General features: G+C 43.8%; 1 protein-coding gene across 6 annotated transcripts in view; it reads left to right on the top strand.

Annotated features, from left to right (window-relative positions):
• The window catches only part of LOC124124379 (monocarboxylate transporter 12-like), a 46,791-nt gene extending 33,450 nt beyond the window's left edge, over positions 1-13,341 (top strand). For all 6 annotated transcript variants that reach the window (XM_046487523.2, XM_046487524.2, XM_046487525.2 and 3 more), the window contains 2 exons: positions 11,878-11,928; positions 12,646-13,341. In XM_046487523.2, coding sequence (XP_046343479.1) covers positions 11,878-11,928; positions 12,646-12,872 — 278 coding nt within the window. In that variant the 3' untranslated portion in view covers positions 12,873-13,341. The remainder of the gene's footprint in view (positions 1-11,877; positions 11,929-12,645) is intronic.
• The last annotated feature ends 5,211 nt before the right edge of the window (positions 13,342-18,552 follow it).

Raw genomic sequence — 18,552 nt, 5'->3', positions numbered from 1 at the left:
ACTTTGAGAACACGTGCAAGGTCGGAGGTCACAAGAGATGTAAGCAACTTTGTATCAAACATGGAAATCCGGAAGGTAAGCACAATTTGACAACAAAGAAAACAATGTAGTTTAGACCAGTCTTTTTTCTCATTATCAAAATTGTCTTGTCACAAATGACAGTAAATTAAATCTTATCGAGACATCACCAACTTTGCTTGTCTGGTACATAGTCCAATTCTGACAACTGGTAACGCCTAGCTGCACGTGTTGCACGTTTTACCACGAGGCGGCTGCGTTTGTTGCAGCGGCACCATTACCTGCGGACTTAAATATGATCGTAAGATTAATGGGCATATATGGTTGCATTTGCAGATAGAGGCGCCTACCATGTGTGTCATACAGTCAAGACATTTGCATTGGCATTTGATTTAGTTATCAATGAAAATGTACCGGTACATCGTGCAACCAAACGTTGAGGCGTTCACATCACAACACTCAAATACCATGATAGGGGTCATGTTGACACTGACACGTCGTTCAGGTTCTGGAAACAACACTGTTCAGACCACAAAAAGAGTCGGCCCTTGCTGACCACATCAAGATCATGAGCGACATCAGATACGGTGACACTGGACAGGAAGCCATTAACTTAACGACCGACTATGGTGCCCATCTTTGGATACCCACAAGGATATGTCAACCCCTAGCAGCTGCGTTGGGTCCGTCACATGCCAGATCTGCTATTCAGGAAGCAGCTAATATTTTTTTTCCGAATTTACCAAAACAATGACCAGGTACAAGTCATCCACAACATTCATGAAAAGGGGCTTCCAACGGCTAACACACCACCGATGCTCATATCATCTTCCGTTTACAAGACCCAGGCCGTTACTACCGGTAACTCCAAACAGTTACCATGACTCTCAGTGCTTCAGGGAATTCTTTTCTTCCATCCCATTTTTTTTCTGGTGCATGTGTGCGGGGTGAGTTGATGGAAGGAAATTCACTGGGAGCTGTTGGCACCGTGTCTGAGACTGGCTGGCCAAACTCTGATATCTTCTGCCAATACAATGTCATGACAAATCATTTAACTTAGGTGTTCATGAAATATGTGCCAATGTTGTACTTTTTGTCTTGAATGATAGTCATAAATCCAAATATCTCATGGACTTATTCAATGGGTTAAGAAAAACAACATTGTTTTGTATGCTTACTACCTGACACAAGCTACCTTCTCCAACCTTGGACATCGGATGTAATATATATAATGGATCCTTGGAAAAAGATTGAAACTGCTACGTTTCACAGATACCTCAGTGAGTTTGGAGGAAAGTCCATCAAAAGATATTATCTCGCAAGATCGTCAACTCAACTGTACTAAACCACAAAAGAAACGTCACCATGGAAAGATAAATGAGAAACCTTATTTGTCCAAACACTGTAAACATACTTTGAGACATATAAAAAAGATGTAACTTGGCAAAACTGATTATCAAGGTTGAAATTTAAGTGTCCAATTTTTTTGAAGTGAAACACAACACTAGTCTCTGAGAAAATGCATCACAAGTCAGTATCTCGTGTGTCCCCCATGTGCATTGATGACTAACGTCGATACGTGGAATGGATGAGGCGGTTGATGAAGGCCATAGGCACTTGAGCCGGCACTGAGGAACGCCTGACGCAGTTCAGCTGCAGTTGTCGGCCTTGGTCAGACGTCATTCAGCCGTCTTTGAATCTCGTCCCACAGGTGCTCAATGGGATTTAAATCGGGACTGTGCCACTGCATGGTTCTGATGCCATTCTGCTGGAAGAGGTCTCTTGTTGCTCTCGCAGTGAAGGCACGGGCGTTATCATGCTGAAACTCGTGGTTGCGGCGACGTGCCAAATGAGGTATGGCGTGTGGTCTCAAGACTTGATCAATGTACCGAGCTGCTGTGACACCATTAGCTTTCCCTGGACCGATGTTCTGGAAGACCACAAGGCCGACCCTCTTTGCAAGATCTATTCCACCCCACACCGTGATGCTCGGACCAGCCCCCGAGTCTCTCTACACAAGCATCCGAAGTTCCCCACGGCGTCGCCAAACTCACTCTCTGCCATCTGCTGTTGAGATACAGTAACGGCTCTCGATTGAGAAGAGGACTCTTCTCCACTGCTGAAGGCGCCAATGCTGGTGCTGTGTTGCCCACTGAAAACGGTTCCGGCGATGACGTGGTGTCAGAATGGGTCCTCGGTGTGGCCTGTGACATTAGAGGTATCTGCTCGTCAATCGTCGATGCACGGTGACCGCACTTATGTATCGCGGGTGTGTCCCCATGGTCTGTCGAGCAGTTTCCGCAGCAGTAACAAGGCGATCTTGAAGATGCTGTCGCAACATCTGACAATCCTGACGTCAGGTGGTGACCCTTGGTCTTCCACTACGTGGTCGGTCATCTGTAGTGTTTGTCGTCTGGTACCGTTGCTGGAGCCTGTATATGGTCCTTACGTGGATTTGAAATGTATTGGCTACTTGCCGGGCGGTTTGTCCAGCTTGCAATCGTCCAAGGGCTTGGTGTCGCTGATTTCTTGTCAATCTTGGCATGTGGTAGCAATCCAATAACGAATGAATCTTATCCGATCTGGGTGGCTTTTTAGAGGGCAAGAAGTGGGGGAACGTATGTGCATTTCAATTTGCACGGGACTCACCGTTGCCGTTGCCATGGTGCGTTTGGGCGATCGGTTTTATTGTCATGTGCTTTTTATTTATCATCAAATTTCATTTTTCCGGACAAGGTAATGTCAAATTTTAGAAACTTTGACAAAAATTACCCAGATATTTAAATGACAACCTTTTATGCAAGGTTACTTGGGGTGACGTTTCTTTTGCGGTTCAGTATATAATATGCCACACAACTTATCAGCTTTCCGACGATCGGGTATATTTCCTCTTAACCCAGACGTCATCACCGATATTCCCGTGACTCACTCCTTATGACCAGTCATCATCCGTTACTACAGAATACAGCAGCTCGTCAGTTTTTGGAGAAACGTGGTTGAACTGTTTCTGAAGATGTCCATGTGGCCATGGTTCGAAAGTCTGTCAGGAAGATTGTTAGCGTAGAAACTCATCACTGATGATTATGTCACTGCTTGAAACGTACAGGTTAACAACATACGGAGGCAAGGAAAAAACACAAAGGGTGGTAAAAAAGGGAAAGGGAAAGCTAAAAGATCCCATTTTCCTGTTGAATCATTTTCCGAAGAGTGTTACAGGCAACGGTGAAAAATGTGTGGAATATTAACCCCTCACTGACGTAGGCAATGTAACAGTCATGTCAACACTGAGTGCACTTGAAGATTTGCATGAGCGTTCCTGTGGTGCACCGGCATGTTGATCTCTTTTGTCCCACGGCCAGCCAATCCTACATTCCAAGGGGTGATTATCAATACTGATATCTAGTCAACCATTAATTGTAGACATCAGTCAATACTGACAGCTAGTCACCCATTGAAGGTAGCCATCTGTCAATATTGATAACTAGTCACTTATTAATGGTAGCCATCAGTCAATACAGACAGCTAGTCACCCATTGAAGGTAGCCATCAGTCAATATTGATAACTAGTCACTCATTAATGGTAGTCATCAGTCAATACTGACAGCAAATCACTCATTAATGGTAGCCATCAGTCAATAGTGACAGCTAGTCACCCATTGAAGGTAGCCATCAGTCAAACTGATTCTAGTCACCCATTGAAGGTAGCCATCAGTCAATACTGACAGCTAGTCACCCATTAATGGTAGCCATCAGTCAATACTGACAGCTAGTCACTCATTGAAGGTAGCCATCAGTCAATACTGACAGCTAGTCACCCATTGAAGGTAGCCATCAGTCAATACTGACAGCTAGTCACCCATTGAAGGTAGCTATCAGTCAATACTGACAGCTAGTCACCAATTGAAGGTAGCCATCAGTCAAAACTGACAGCTAGTCACTCATTGAAGGTAGCCATCAGTCAAAACTGACAGCTAGTCACCCATTGTAGGTAGCCATCAGTCAATACTGACAGCTAGGCACCCATTGAAGGTAGCCATCAGTCAATACTGACAGCTAGTCACCCATTGAAGGTAGCCATCAGTCAATACTGACAGCTAGTCACCCATTGAAGGTAGCCACGGGCGTTATCATGCTGAAACTCGTGGTTGCGGCGACGTGCCAAATGAGGTATGGCGTGTGGTCTCAAGACTTGATCAATGTACCGAGCTGCTGTGACACCATTAGCCTTCATGGACCGATGTTCTGGAAGACCACAAGGCCGACCCTCTTTGCAAGACCTATTCCACCCCACACCGTGATGCTCGGACCAGCCCCCGAGTCTCTCTCAACAACACAAGCATCCGAATAACGTTACCCACGGCGTCGCCAAACTCACTCTCTGCCATCTGCTGTTGAGATACAGTAACGGCTCTCGATTGAGAAGAGGACTCTTCTCCACTGATGAAGGCGCCAATGCTGGTGCTGTGTTGCCCACTGAAAACGGTTCCGGCGATGACGTGGTGTCAGAATGGGTCCTCGGTGTGGCCTGTGACATTGGAGGTGTCTGCTCGTCAATCGTCGATGCACGGTGACCGCACTTATGTATCGCGGGTGTGTCCCCATGGTCTGTCGAGCAGTTTCCGCAGCAGTAACAAGGTGATCTTGAAGATGCTGTCGCAACATCTGACAATCCTGACGTCAGGTGGTGACCCTTGGTCTTCCACTACGTGGTCGGTCATCTGTAGTGTTGGTCGTCTGGTACCGTTGCTGGAGCCTGTATATGGTCCTTACGTGGATTTGAAATGTATTGGCTACTTGCCGGGCGGTTTGTCCAGCTTGCAATCGTCCAAGGGCTTGGTGTCGCTGATTTCTTGTCAATCTTGGCATGTGGTAGCAATCCAATAACGAATGAATCTTGTCCGATCTGGGTGGCTTTTTAGAGGGCAAGAAATGGGGGAACGTATGTGCATTTCAATTTGCACGGAACTCACCGTTGCCGTTGCCATGGTGCGTTTGGGCGATCGGTTTTATTGTCATCTGCTTTTTATTCATCATCAAATTTCATTTTTCCGGACAAGGTAATGTCAAATTTTAGAAACTTTGACAAAAATTACCCAGATATTTAAATGACAACCTTTTATGCAAGGTTACTTGGGGTGACGTTTCTTTTGCGGTTCAGTATATAATATGCCACACAACTTATCAGCTTTCCGACGATCGGGTATATTTCCTCTTAACCCAGACGTCATCACCGATATTCCCGTGACTCACTCCTTATGACCAGTCATCATCCGTTACTACAGAATACAGCAGCTCGTCAGTTTTTGGAGAAACGTGGTGGAACTGTTTCTGAAGATGTCCATGTGGCCATGGTTCGAAAGTCTGTCAGGAAGATTGTTAGCGTAGAAACTCATCACTGATGATTATGTCACTGCTTGAAACGTACAGGTTAACAACATACGGAGGCAAGGAAAAAACACAAAGGGTGGAAAGAAAGGGAAAGGGAAAGCTAAAAGATCCCATTTTCCTGTTGAATCATTTTCCGAAGAGTGTTACAGGCAACGGTGAAAAATGTGTGGAATATTAACCCCTCACTGACGTAGGCAATGTAACAGTCATGTCAACACTGAGTGCACTTGAAGATTTGCATGAGCGTTCCTGTGGTGCACCGGCATGTTGATCTCTTTTGTCCCACGGCCAGCCAATCCTACATTCCAAGGGGTGATTGTCAATACTGATATCTAGTCAACCATTAATGGTAGCCATCAGTCAATACTGACAGCTAGTCACCCATTGAAGGTAGCCATAAGTCAATATTGATAACTAGTCACTCATTAATGGTAGTCATCAGTCAATACTGACAGCAAATCACTCATTAATGGTAGCCATCAGTCAATAGTGACAGCTAGTCACCCATTGAAGGTAGCCATCAGTCAAACTGATATCTAGTCACCCATTGAAGGTAGCCATCAGTCAATACTGACAGCTAGTCACCCATTAATGGTAGCCATCAGTCAATACTGACAGCTAGTCACCCATTAAAGGTAGCCATCAGTCAAAACTGACAGCTTGTCACCCATTGAAGGCAGCCATCGGTCAATACTGACAGCTAGTCACTCATTAATGGTAGCCATCAGTTAATACTGACAGCTAGTCACCCATTGAAGGTAGTCATCAGTCAATACTGATATCTAGTCACTCATTGAAGGTAGTCATCAGTCAATACTGACAGCTAGTCACTCATTGAAGGTAGCCATCAGTCAATACTGACAGCTAGTCACCCATTGAAGGTAGCCATCAGTCAATACTTACAGCTAGTCACCTATTGAAGGTAGCTATCAGTCAATACTGACAGCTAGTCACCAATTGAAGGTAGCTATCAGTCAAAACTGACAGCTAGTCACTCATTGAAGGTAGCCATCAGTCAAAACTGACAGCTAGTCACCCATTGTAGGTAGCTATCAGTCAATACTGACAGCTAGTCACCCATTGAAGGTAGCCATCAGTCAATACTGACAGCTAGTCACCCATTGAATGTAGCCATCAGTCAAAACTGATATCTATTCACCCATTGAAGGTAGCCATCAGTCAATACTGACAGCTAGTCACCCATTGAAGGTAGCCATCAGTCAATACTGACAGCTAGTCACCCATTGAAGGTAGCCATCAGTCAATACTGACGGCTAGTCACCCACTGAAGGTGGCTATCAGTCAATACTGACAGCTAGTCACCCATTGAAGGTAGCCATCAGTCAATACTGACAGCTAGTCACCCATTGAAGGTAGCTATCAGTCAAAACTGACAGCTAGTCACCCATTGAAGGTAGCCATCAGTCAATACTGACAGCTAGTCACCCATTAAAGGTAGTCATCAGTCAATACAGACAGCTAGTCACCCATTGAAGGTAGTCATCAGTCAATACTGACAGCTAGTCACCGATTGAAGGTAGTCATCAGTCAATACTGACAGCTAGTCACCCATTGAAGGTAGCCATCAGTCAATACTTACAGCTAGTCACCTATTGAAGGTAGCTATCAGTCAATACTGACAGCTAGTCACCAATTGAAGGTAGCTATCAGTCAAAACTGACAGCTAGTCACTCATTGAAGGTAGCCATCAGTCAAAACTGACAGCTAGTCACCCATTGTAGGTAGCTATCAGTCAATACTGACAGCTAGTCACCCATTGAAGGTAGCCATCAGTCAATACTGACAGCTAGTCACCCATTGAATGTAGCCATCAGTCAAAACTGATATCTATTCACCCATTGAAGGTAGCCATCAGTCAATACTGACAGCTAGGCACCCATTGAAGGTAGCAATCAGTCAATACTGACAGCTAGTCACCCATTGAAGGTAGCCATCAGTCAATACTGACAGCTAGTCACCCATTGAAGGTAGCCATCAGTCAATACTGACGGCTAGTCACCCACTGAAGGTGGCTATCAGTCAATACTGACAGCTAGTCACCCATTGAAGGTAGCCATCAGTCAATACTGACAGCTAGTCACCCATTGAAGGTAGCTATCAGTCAAAACTGACAGCTAGTCACCCATTGAAGGTAGCCATCAGTCAATACTGACAGCTAGTCACCCATTAAAGGTAGTCATCAGTCAATACAGACAGCTAGTCACCCATTGAAGGTAGTCATCAGTCAATACTGACAGCTAGTCACCGATTGAAGGTAGTCATCAGTCAATACTGACAGCTAGTCACCCATTGAAGGTAGCCATCAGTCAAAACTGACAGCTAGTCACTCATTGAAGGTAGTCATCAGTCAATACTGACAGCTAGGCACCCATTGAAGGTAGTCATCAGTCAATACTGACAGCTAGTCACATCACATGACATCTCCTTGACTTCGTGATTCACAACTTGCACGTGGATGTTCATGTGCGACGTTCAATTGCGTGTTTGTTGGGAACATGATACTCACATACGTGTTTTAATGTGAACAGGATGCAATTATTATTTAGCTATCGGGTGCTCATAAAATCACCTTTGCTTCACCGTAAATATCGCTAACGCAATACCACGGTTTGCTGAAAATCAACGCCTAAGCGCCATGGGTAAGCCGCAAACAGGAATGGAGCAAAGCGAAGTTGCCAGACAATTTAATGTTTATCGAAACACATTATCATCTCTTTGGGACTTTATCTACAGCAACTAGACAACCATATTCAACTAGACAACCATATTCAACTAGACAACCATATTCAACTAGACAACCATATTCAACTAAACAACCATATTCAACTAAACAACCATATTCAACTAGACAACCATATTCGGTTGGTACGGAATCGATACCAAACTGCCACATAAGCAGCTCGGACAATTCCTGGGTTGAGCTCAATTAGTGGTAGAACCGTACACAATGGGTTGAGCACAACATCCGACCTGACGTCCAGCGATCACGTCACCGTCAGGAACGCCTAGCTTGCTGTAGACAGCATATGAGGTTCAGAAGACAAAACTTGGACAGTATACTGTTCACTTCTGGACAGCTGTGATGGTCGTGCAAAGGTCTACAGGTGTCCAGGGGAACGTTTTATCGACGCTTGCGTTACTCAACATTATAGTAATAGTGATAGTTTTACGCAGCTTTTAGCAATTTTCCAGCAATATCACGGCGGGGGACACCACATGGACTTCACACGTTGTACCCATGTCGAGAATCGAACCCGGGTCTTCGGAGTGACGTGCGAACGCTTTAACCACTAGGCTACCCGACCGCCCCACTTCCAGTAAAGAAAAGCACACCCAAGTATATATCCCATGGTGAAAGTGGAAGAAAACGCTTATATATTGATGTTTTCTCTAAAATTATCACCTACTAGGCAAAACTTTTTAATGGAAAACCAACAATGTAGTTCTACAAAGTTATTTTGTGAAAAATATTAATGATAAACCAGAAAATAAGTGGTTCAATTGTATTAAAAATATTCTCTTCCAGACATGTAATATCTACATTTGCTCTTCTCATGCAATAGAAAAAAATAATTCTTAAAATTGAAAATACAATATTGTCTTGAAGACCAATATATTCAAAACGGGAGATCTGACATAGACTCCTCATCTAAGGGTACATTCTATTGAAAATGAATTTTATTTACAAAGTCAACCCATGACATAATACTTGATTTTCGTACAATTCAGACTTTCAAACCACCGACTACCAGCTGATCTTGGTCGGTGACACCATATACCTCTGTTCGAGAGAAAACGTTTCTTATGCCAAACTAATGATATTTTGGGATGAGTATGACTATATATTTGTTTGCGAATACCTTTTAGATATAACAAAGTAATCATTGCCATTATATTATATAAAGAAGCCTTCTGTGTTCAATATGATAAATTTATTTTAAAGTGAAAATACACCTTCTAGTTTTTGCGGTCAAATAATCAATGTTTAAGTAATATGTAATCTGCCCCCATATACCTGTATATTGATCTCTGATAACTACCTTATTGCGCTATGCTATGTAGCCTTGAGTGGATAAAGTTCTGTTCTGTCAGATTGTGGATGGACGTGTAATGGTTTGGGTTGGCATCACTACTCATGGGACAGCACAACACTTCCTTGTTAATGGCATTTGAATGGGACGACATTGTTAGAGATCATGTTCTATCTTTGTGCAAATACAGGAACGTAACTTCACGTTGCAACAGGTTTGCATACGTTGCACGTATTGGAACAGATGTTTTGAGGCAGCATGTCATTGCTGTACTGTCATGGCCGGCAGTGTCACAGAACATGTCTGGGATTAGATAGAGTGACGCCTTCAACATGACCAGAACCAGCCGGCATCGCTAGCTTAGTTGGACCAATCTTTGACATTTTGAATCATGTGGTGTTTTTAATTCGCCACCGCTGCCTCGTCTGTATTAATGCAAACGGTGGTCACACCCGCAACTCACATTGTTTATTGAGCTGTTAAACCACTCCTCCTTCAGGACTGTCGCTCTGTCTCCCTTCACCAGGTGTAGGTTTTGTTTTCATTATCAAACATTGATCAGACGAATGATCACATGTTATGTAATTATTTTTTTATAATAGACATTTTATATGAAGCACAGTCACATTTTCCCGCTTATATATATATACTCACACGCAAAAGAAACGCAAATCGAGTATGCAGTATACATGTTATTTATTTTCAACAGTAAAGACAAGAAATACTAATAGGGCAAGATTGACAAAAATTTGACTGAAGACAGTTTAATGGATTAAAAGGCAGATGACATAAATGTTTTTTTCAAATGTTAAGGGCTTACACAGTTTCGGGTCAATACCCAAAATGTCAGTCAATACCTGGTGTGACCACCATTAGCATTGATCACTGCCACACATCTGTACAATGAGTGGATCAGACGATTTGTGAAGGCCCTAGGGATCCTCCTGCACACATCCAGAGCAGCTGTGCGTAGTTCATCGGCAGTTGTAGGGACTGGGCGCACATTGTGCAGACGCCTTTGAACCTCATCCCACAAGTGTTCGATGGGGTTCAGATCAGGGCTGAGGGCTGGCTACGGTAGGACATGGATGTTGGGTTGTTGCAGATAGACCATGGTAGCTCTGTCATCATGGGGACGAGCGTTGTCCTGCTGGAAAGTTTGTTGTTGATGTTGTGCAAAAGATGGAACAACGTGAGGTCTGATCACTTGGTCGATATACTGCTGAGCAGTGACGCCGTGTCCCCGACCTTGACCAACATTCAGAAAGCACATGGGTCCAAATCTCGCATTAAGTCCAATCCCTGCCCATATCATGACGCCAGGTCCACCCAATGGATCCCTTTCCACAACGTTTCTGTCAGCGAAACGATCACCTCGGCGCCGCCAAATTCTCTCTTCCGTCTGCATGGGAGACACAAAAGCGACTTTCTTCAAAACGACTTATTTCAGAGAAGATGACACGCCTCCACTCACGATGACGCCAATTGTGATGACCCTGTGCCCACTGAAGTCGTGCTTGTCGATGCCGTGGTTAGAGAACAGGACAACGTGCTGGTCGGCGACATCTGAGGTTGTTGGAACGGAGACGTCGGATCACAGTATCCCGGCTAATGTGTCGATTATGTGTTCCTATGGTCTGTCGAGCACTTTCACTTGCAGTAAGGAACGGATGTCGCTGGTGTTGACGGGTAATCTGCCGATCTTGTCGAGGTGTGGTGACCCTAGGACGACCGCTCCGAGGAAGGTCATCTGTGGTCTGTGTAGCATTGTATCGATGCAGGAGACTATAAATTGTGGTTATGGTAACGTTGAAATGACGGGCAACATCTTGGACAGACTCTCCAGCTTTCAAACGTCCGATAGCCTGGTTTCTCTGAATTTGAGTTAGGCGTGGCATTGTTGACCAAGGAGCGGTAGGTCCAAGAATCGGCCACAGTTTTATACCCACTACAGTTCGTGACGGTTCGTGCATTTTCGGTTTCGCGAGAAATGGGTGCATGATACCCACATATTCATTGAAATGGTGCGTTTTGGCGATTCGTTTTTTATGTTGCGTTTTTACTCGGGGCTTCCAAAATGCAACCAAAAATATTGATAACACCATCAGGCTTCACTACATGCTACAACTCGTATTAATTTATGGTTCCGTGTTTGTTACCTATTTGCTTAAAACCACTTGCGTTTCTTTTGCTTGTGAGTATATAATTTCAGCAGCATACGACATAGTTTTAAAGGCATGCGAAAACAGATATTTGATGCTCGTGGACTTAGCGCAAGTCAGCAACATGTCTTATTGGAAAAAAATGGAGAAACCAGGGTATAATTGATCGCTTACTTTATAATAATATTCAGGCCACATACTCCTATTCATGTACAGATAATCTTGATAACAGTAGGAATGTCTTCCTCTTCTTTCAGCATACATTCGGTATCGGACAAATTCTTACTACGCTTTGTTTGTGTTCACAGGTGAGTGGAAGTGATTAAGTCACCATTGTTATGGTCATCATTACAATCTATATTGCTAGACTGACTGTATTATTGCAATCGTGGGGGTAAAAGCGACGTTGTATCAAACTCACTGACTCACTGCTACCATTATGTCGTGAAGATATCAGGACTTCATTTAATATGATGCCAGGCTTCAATGGGTACGCCGTTCTCGAGGCTCAGTGGATTGCTGGAAGAACATGTACACTTAAGAGTGAGTCCAGTTATATCACCGCTTTTGCACTAAGGAGAAGGGGCTGTTGGTCTAATCTAAGACAGGGAGCTCTGAATTTATGGACAGTTAAGAAAATGGAGTTTTGACTTTTTAGACAGTTTATACAGGAAGATGTGAATTCCAGACAGTAAGGAAAAGGAAGCTATGCATTCTGGGCAGTAAAGAAAAGGGAGTTCTGAATTCTGGGCAGTAAAGAAAAGGGAGTTCTGAATTTCTAGAGAGTTAAGAGGAGTTGCTCAGAATTTCTAGACAGTTAAGAGACGAAGGTCTTATCATAGTCAGTTTACTAATATTTCTTTCACGGATAACTACATGCCTCTTCAAGGGTGCATTTCTCATTAAAAAACCATAACTATCAGAACTGCTAAATGTCATCAATGTATTACCATTGTGTGAATGAAACTTGCAATACATGGGTGGATCGATCAATCGTTCAGATAATTTCCTGTGATGTGTTTCAGCGTGTCTTCTCCTGGCAGCAAGTTGCTGTGGGTTTCTGTCAGAAATCGTAACGAATAATGATGTGAAGGATGCCATCCTAGCACAAGACACTCTCTTGACGATCGATCCAATTGAACAGATAAGAATGTCAGAGTCTGCCGAAACAGATCCAGGGATGTTTTCAGCATCAGAAGCCCAACATGAGCAATCATCAGAGATCATGAATACATTTACAGTAACAATTTAGACATCTGTTCATTCCACTGTGTTACAGGTATTCGACTAGTTCGGATATTTGACAAAGTGCTTCGTGAAGAGTTAGAATCCAACTGTCGGTGTGACAGGATTTAATCACTCCTCTCAAATTTCACAGCATTAGGATAGAATCCCTCTAGAGTGACCTGATCCAAGAAATTACACAGTCTTGAATCCATTTATCCTGGGATCAAATCATTCCCCTCCCCGATCAAATGTTAATCGCCCAGGAATCCATGTCAGTGATAGCCATTATCCCAGTAGTTTCTCCAGATTCCCGATGGTTATTTCTGACTCGATCGCCGAATGATAAGGTCGACGCCATATTTGTTTATAAAGTAGTCCCTACTTGACCTTTGATGTATGTATGTATGTGAGATGAGGTGAGGTGAAATTGGGTTCAACGTCGCGTCCAAGATTATTGCACTTATGTGTGTGTGTGGCTGCTGGTACTAGTCCGGACTGATGCCGATTTATAGTGCTAGCCCACTGAGAAGCCATGCCGCAGTTTAGCATGAATACCCCACTCAGACACAGTATACTGACTCCGAGCCGACCAGTCCTTGTTTTAGCCCCTTAATGCCGAGCGCCAGATAGGGTGAGAACAAGTACCATCTTTAATCGTCTTTTGGTATGACGCGGCCGGGGATCGAACCCCGGACCTTCCGCTCTCCGTTCGGACGCTCTAGCACTAGACCACGGAGGCGGTCGTATGTATGTATGTATGTATGTATGTATGTATGTAAAAGAATATTCACCACTCACCTACAAGTCACAGTACATAGCCATATATATTTCCTTATTCTAGCATGGTTGTGTACTTGTCGGTGAGTACATATTGTAAATAATAATAAAAATAATAATAATAATAATAATAATAATAATAATAAAAAAATATAATGGAACATGAATATTTTTTAATGAATACATATATGACCAAATGTCATGTGCATCGATTCATAATATGATCATATATTTCGTCTGTTTCCGTTCACCATTTTAAACTCAAACGAGGGCTTGTAATCGCACCTTACACCTATTGCTCTAAATAAATCGACAAGAACATCCTTATATGCTTCACTGCTTTGTTTTTTCAAACATCACAAATGTCGATCGAGTGATAATGAACCGAAAATCGGGCGTTCCATTTCTATTCGCCTTCAGTCCCGATCGCTTACAGTAAAGCTGGGTTTAGTGCACGTTGCCTACACTATGAAAAATGCACCCCTTACATTAATTGTGAACTAATCCAAAGTATTTCGCATGTTATTAGTACTTTACCCTGTTGACAAACCTGTGGGTTGCTTTGAAACATGTGGTTATTTATATATTTCCTCTCAACACCCAGTAGATGAAAGGGGAACTCGATGCGTTTTCATAAGTTATTAATCCTTTGTAGAATGAAAATAGTTAATTGTGTTCATAGTCAAACTATTGTTATCTCAATCCCATGAGCAGTTAGTGATCAAGCCAGTTATGGAAAATATTGAACAATACTGCGAGGAACTCCAAACTTAGCAAGAAATTAAAATATGTATTTGATATTTTGTTTTGATAAGTTCAGAGTTTTTGGAAAAGAAATACGCAAGCTGTTGTTATCCATCTCTCCTTAGCACCCAGTGTTACAACCCTTAATGTAAAAAATGTGTATTTACATATATGCAGCCGGAGAAATCGACCTGGTGTGACAACAAAGATAGACAAAATGGGATAGATATTTTGCTGTATCTCGTATTGAGTACACCGGGAGAGTACCCAGCTGTTTCTATCATTGTACTTGGATTTGTTTGATTATTTGTTTGTTGTTTAACAACACACTCAACAATATTCCAGCTATATCAATAAATCCAGCTGTAAATAATCGAGTCTGGACCAGACAATCCAGTGGTCGACATTATGAGCGAGTCTGACCACCCGATCCCGTTAGTTGCCTCTTACGACAAGCATAGTCAACTTTTACGGCAAAAATGCAAGAATGGGTTGCTGAAGATCTATTCTACCCCGGATCTTTACGGGTCCATTGTACATGAACAGTAGAACCGGTGTGACGCGGGACTATGTGGAGAACGATGTTATTCACCATGTTGAAAATAATGTTTACTTAGTAGAGTTTTTTACACAATCTGAGATGGAAACATATTCATGTGATAAATTACTAAATAGCTTTGAAAAAACTCTTTTGAAAATGTGTTCAAATTTGAACATTCATATTGTGAATTTGGAACTCACTATCAAATCGGTGACTGTACATTTATTGGGCATTTAGTGAGTGAGTGAGTGAGTGAATTGGGTTTAACTCCGCTTTTAACAGTATTCCAGTTATATCACGGCGTGTCAGCTTAATGTGGGAGGAAAGCCCGAAGTGATGCAGGCCTCAGACGTTTACCACTTCGATGAAACCCACGAGCACGGGTATGGTGCTGACAGACCTAGCAACATAATCGGGCCCAAGGGACGCAACTCTAGCTGCACAGCGAATCGCGGCGCCTTAGACGACTGGGCCACCCGTGCCCCCAATTGGACATTTTGGGTGTAGTGTGATAGATTATTGTTTAGCATCGAGTGACATGTTCCCCGATGACATGACACCGCCTACATGAGCGGTGCTATTATTTAAATGCGTTCAGAAGAATCTAAAGATAACTCCTACCCTTTTAAGAATAACAAAGTTTGCAAGAACACAGATAACTGTGTGGAATCAAGAAGGACCAGTTTGCACAATGTAAAAGGAATGACCTAGAAAATGCAGCAGCGGTAGATTCTAAACGTTTCTGGGACATCATAAAGCTAGACGACCGCAACGACCAAACTCTATTGATATTCAAGACTGGGTAAAATGTTACAATCCATGTACAGTAATGTAAAGACTTACAACAGAATAGCTGGTATATTTGTTGCTTCATGGGTGTGTATGCTTTGTCACTTTTTGTTTCAGTTTGTTTTTAATAAACGAATTGGTTACTGAAATGGAACACACTTGTCGTTTTGGTGTTAAGTTACATTCGGAATGTATTTATATTTTTATATTTGTTTACTAGTATTCCAATTAGTATAAATTCCTTGAAACCATACTCGCCTAACTTTTACTTCAAATGTTTTGATACAAAGATAACACCAATACTTTTATACGGGGCTGAAATTTGGGGTTCAATGACATAGAACCGAGTCTGGCAGATGTTCTATTCAGTCGCTCGCTGTTTTGAAATATGTCAAATGTTGGCTGTCTCTTTATAATATGCTCGTTTACCCCAAAAATGTTATAATATGTTGCGGTTGTATGTGGAATACATTGTCGCGTAGTCGCATTGTCGCCCTTGCTAAAACAAGCAAAAAGTATCAAAATTAGCCCAGGCTCGACATTGCGACTATGCGACAACGCGACATTCTTGCCATTTGTCGCATTGTTGCGCTGTCGCATTGTAAGATGTCCGAAAGGCTTATGTGACGTATTGCCATCCGTCTTTGTACGGCGTGCGTCATCCGTCATGCGAAATCTATTCACACTGCGATTTCCGTGGTGTGAAGTTCCATGGTGAGCTTATGTCAGTTCCCACAGAAGATCGAATGGTCGGTTCCTAATTATAACGCCTACATGTACACTGGAATCAGACGCACCACGCCTACATGTACACTACACTGGCATCAGATGCATCACGCCTACATGTAAACTGGGATCAGACGGCACCACGTCTACATGTACTCTTGCATCTGAAGCGACATCGCCAACATGTACAAAAGCCTCGGACACACCACGCCTACATGTCAGAGGTATCAGACGCGACATGCCTACATGTTCACTGGCATCAGACCCACCACGCCAACATGTACATACGCATAAGACGCACTACGCCTACATATACACTGGCATCAGACGCACTACGCCTACCTGTATACTGGCGTCAGTCGCACCAAGCCTACATGTACACTGGCATCAGACGCACCAAGTCTACATGTACACTGGCATCAGACGCACCACGCCTACATGTACACTACACTGGCATCAGACGCACCACGCCTACATGTACACTACACTGGCATCAGACGCATCACGCCTACATGTACACTACATTGGCATCAGACGCACCAAGCCTACATGTACACTACACTGGCATCAGACGCATCACGCCTACATGTACACTACATTGGCATCAGACGCACCAAGCCTACATGTACACTACACTGGCATCAGACGCATCACGCCTACATGTACACTGGCGTCAGAAGCCACTACGTCTATATATACATTGGCATTAGACGCACCATGCCTACATGTACACTTCCATCAGACGCACCATGCCTACATGTACACATGCCTCAGACGCACCACGCCTACATATACACTTGAATCAGACGCACCTGGCCTACCTATACACTGGCATCAGACGCGACCACGCCTTCATGCACACAAGCCTCGGACGTACCACGCCTACATGTACACTGGTATCAAACGCCACCCTGCCTACATGTACACTACACTGGCATCAGACGCACCACGCCTACATAAACACTGGCACTAGACGAACGACGCCTAAATGTACACTGGGATCAAACGCCACAACCTCTACCTGTACAGTGGCATCTGACGCACCACGCCCACATGTACACTGGCTTCAGACCCACCACGCCAACATGTACACTGGGATCAAACGCCACCACCTCTACCTGTACACTGGCATCAGACCCACCACGCTAACATGTACACTGGCATCAGACGCACCACGCTTACATGTACACTTGCATCAAACGCAACACGCCTACATATACACTGGTATCAGACGCACCACGCCTACATGTACACTGGCATCAGATGCACCACGCCTACATGTACACTACACTGGCATCAGATGCATCACGCCTACATGTAAACTGGCATCAGACGGCACCACGTATATATGTACACTGGCATCTGAAGCGACAACGCCTACATGCACAAAAGCCTCGGACGCACCACACCTACATGTCAGAGGTATAAGACGCGACGTGCCTACATGTACACTGGCATCAGACCAACCACGCCAACATGTACATACGCATCAGAAGCACTACGCCTACATATACACTGGCATAAGACGCACTACGCCTACCTGTATACTGGCGTCAGTCGCACCAAGCCTACATGTATACTGGCGTCAGTCGCACCAAGCCTACATGTACACTGGCGTCAGTCGCACCAAGCCTACATGTACACTGGCGTCAGTCGCAACAAGCCTACCTGTATACTGGCGTCAGTCGCAACAAGACTACATGTACACTACTCTGGCATCAGACGCATCACGCCCACATGTACACTGGCGTCAGAAGCCACTACGTCTATATGTACACTGGCATCAGACGCACCATGCCTACATGTACACTTACTGGCATCAGACGCATCACGCCTACATGTACACTTCACTGGCATCAGACGCATCACGCCTCGTGTACACTGGCATCAGACGCACCACGCCTACATGTACACATGCCACGGACGCACTACGCCTACATGTACACTGGCATCAGACGCATAACGCCAGCATGTACACTGGCATCAGAAGCCACCACGCCTACATGTATTTTGCCATCAGTAGCATCATGCCTACATGTACACTACACTGGCATCAGAGGCATTATCCCTTCCTGTACACTGGATTCAGACGCACTACGCCTACATGTACACTGGCATCAAACGCACC

The sequence above is a fragment of the Haliotis rufescens genome, unplaced genomic scaffold, assembly GCF_023055435.1.
Source record: "Haliotis rufescens isolate VD_foot unplaced genomic scaffold, xgHalRufe1.0.p SCAF_4, whole genome shotgun sequence".
Classification (NCBI taxonomy): Eukaryota; Metazoa; Mollusca; class Gastropoda; order Lepetellida; family Haliotidae; genus Haliotis; species Haliotis rufescens.
Note: the sequence above shows the minus strand (reverse complement) of the source record. Positions and strands in the feature narration are given on the sequence as shown.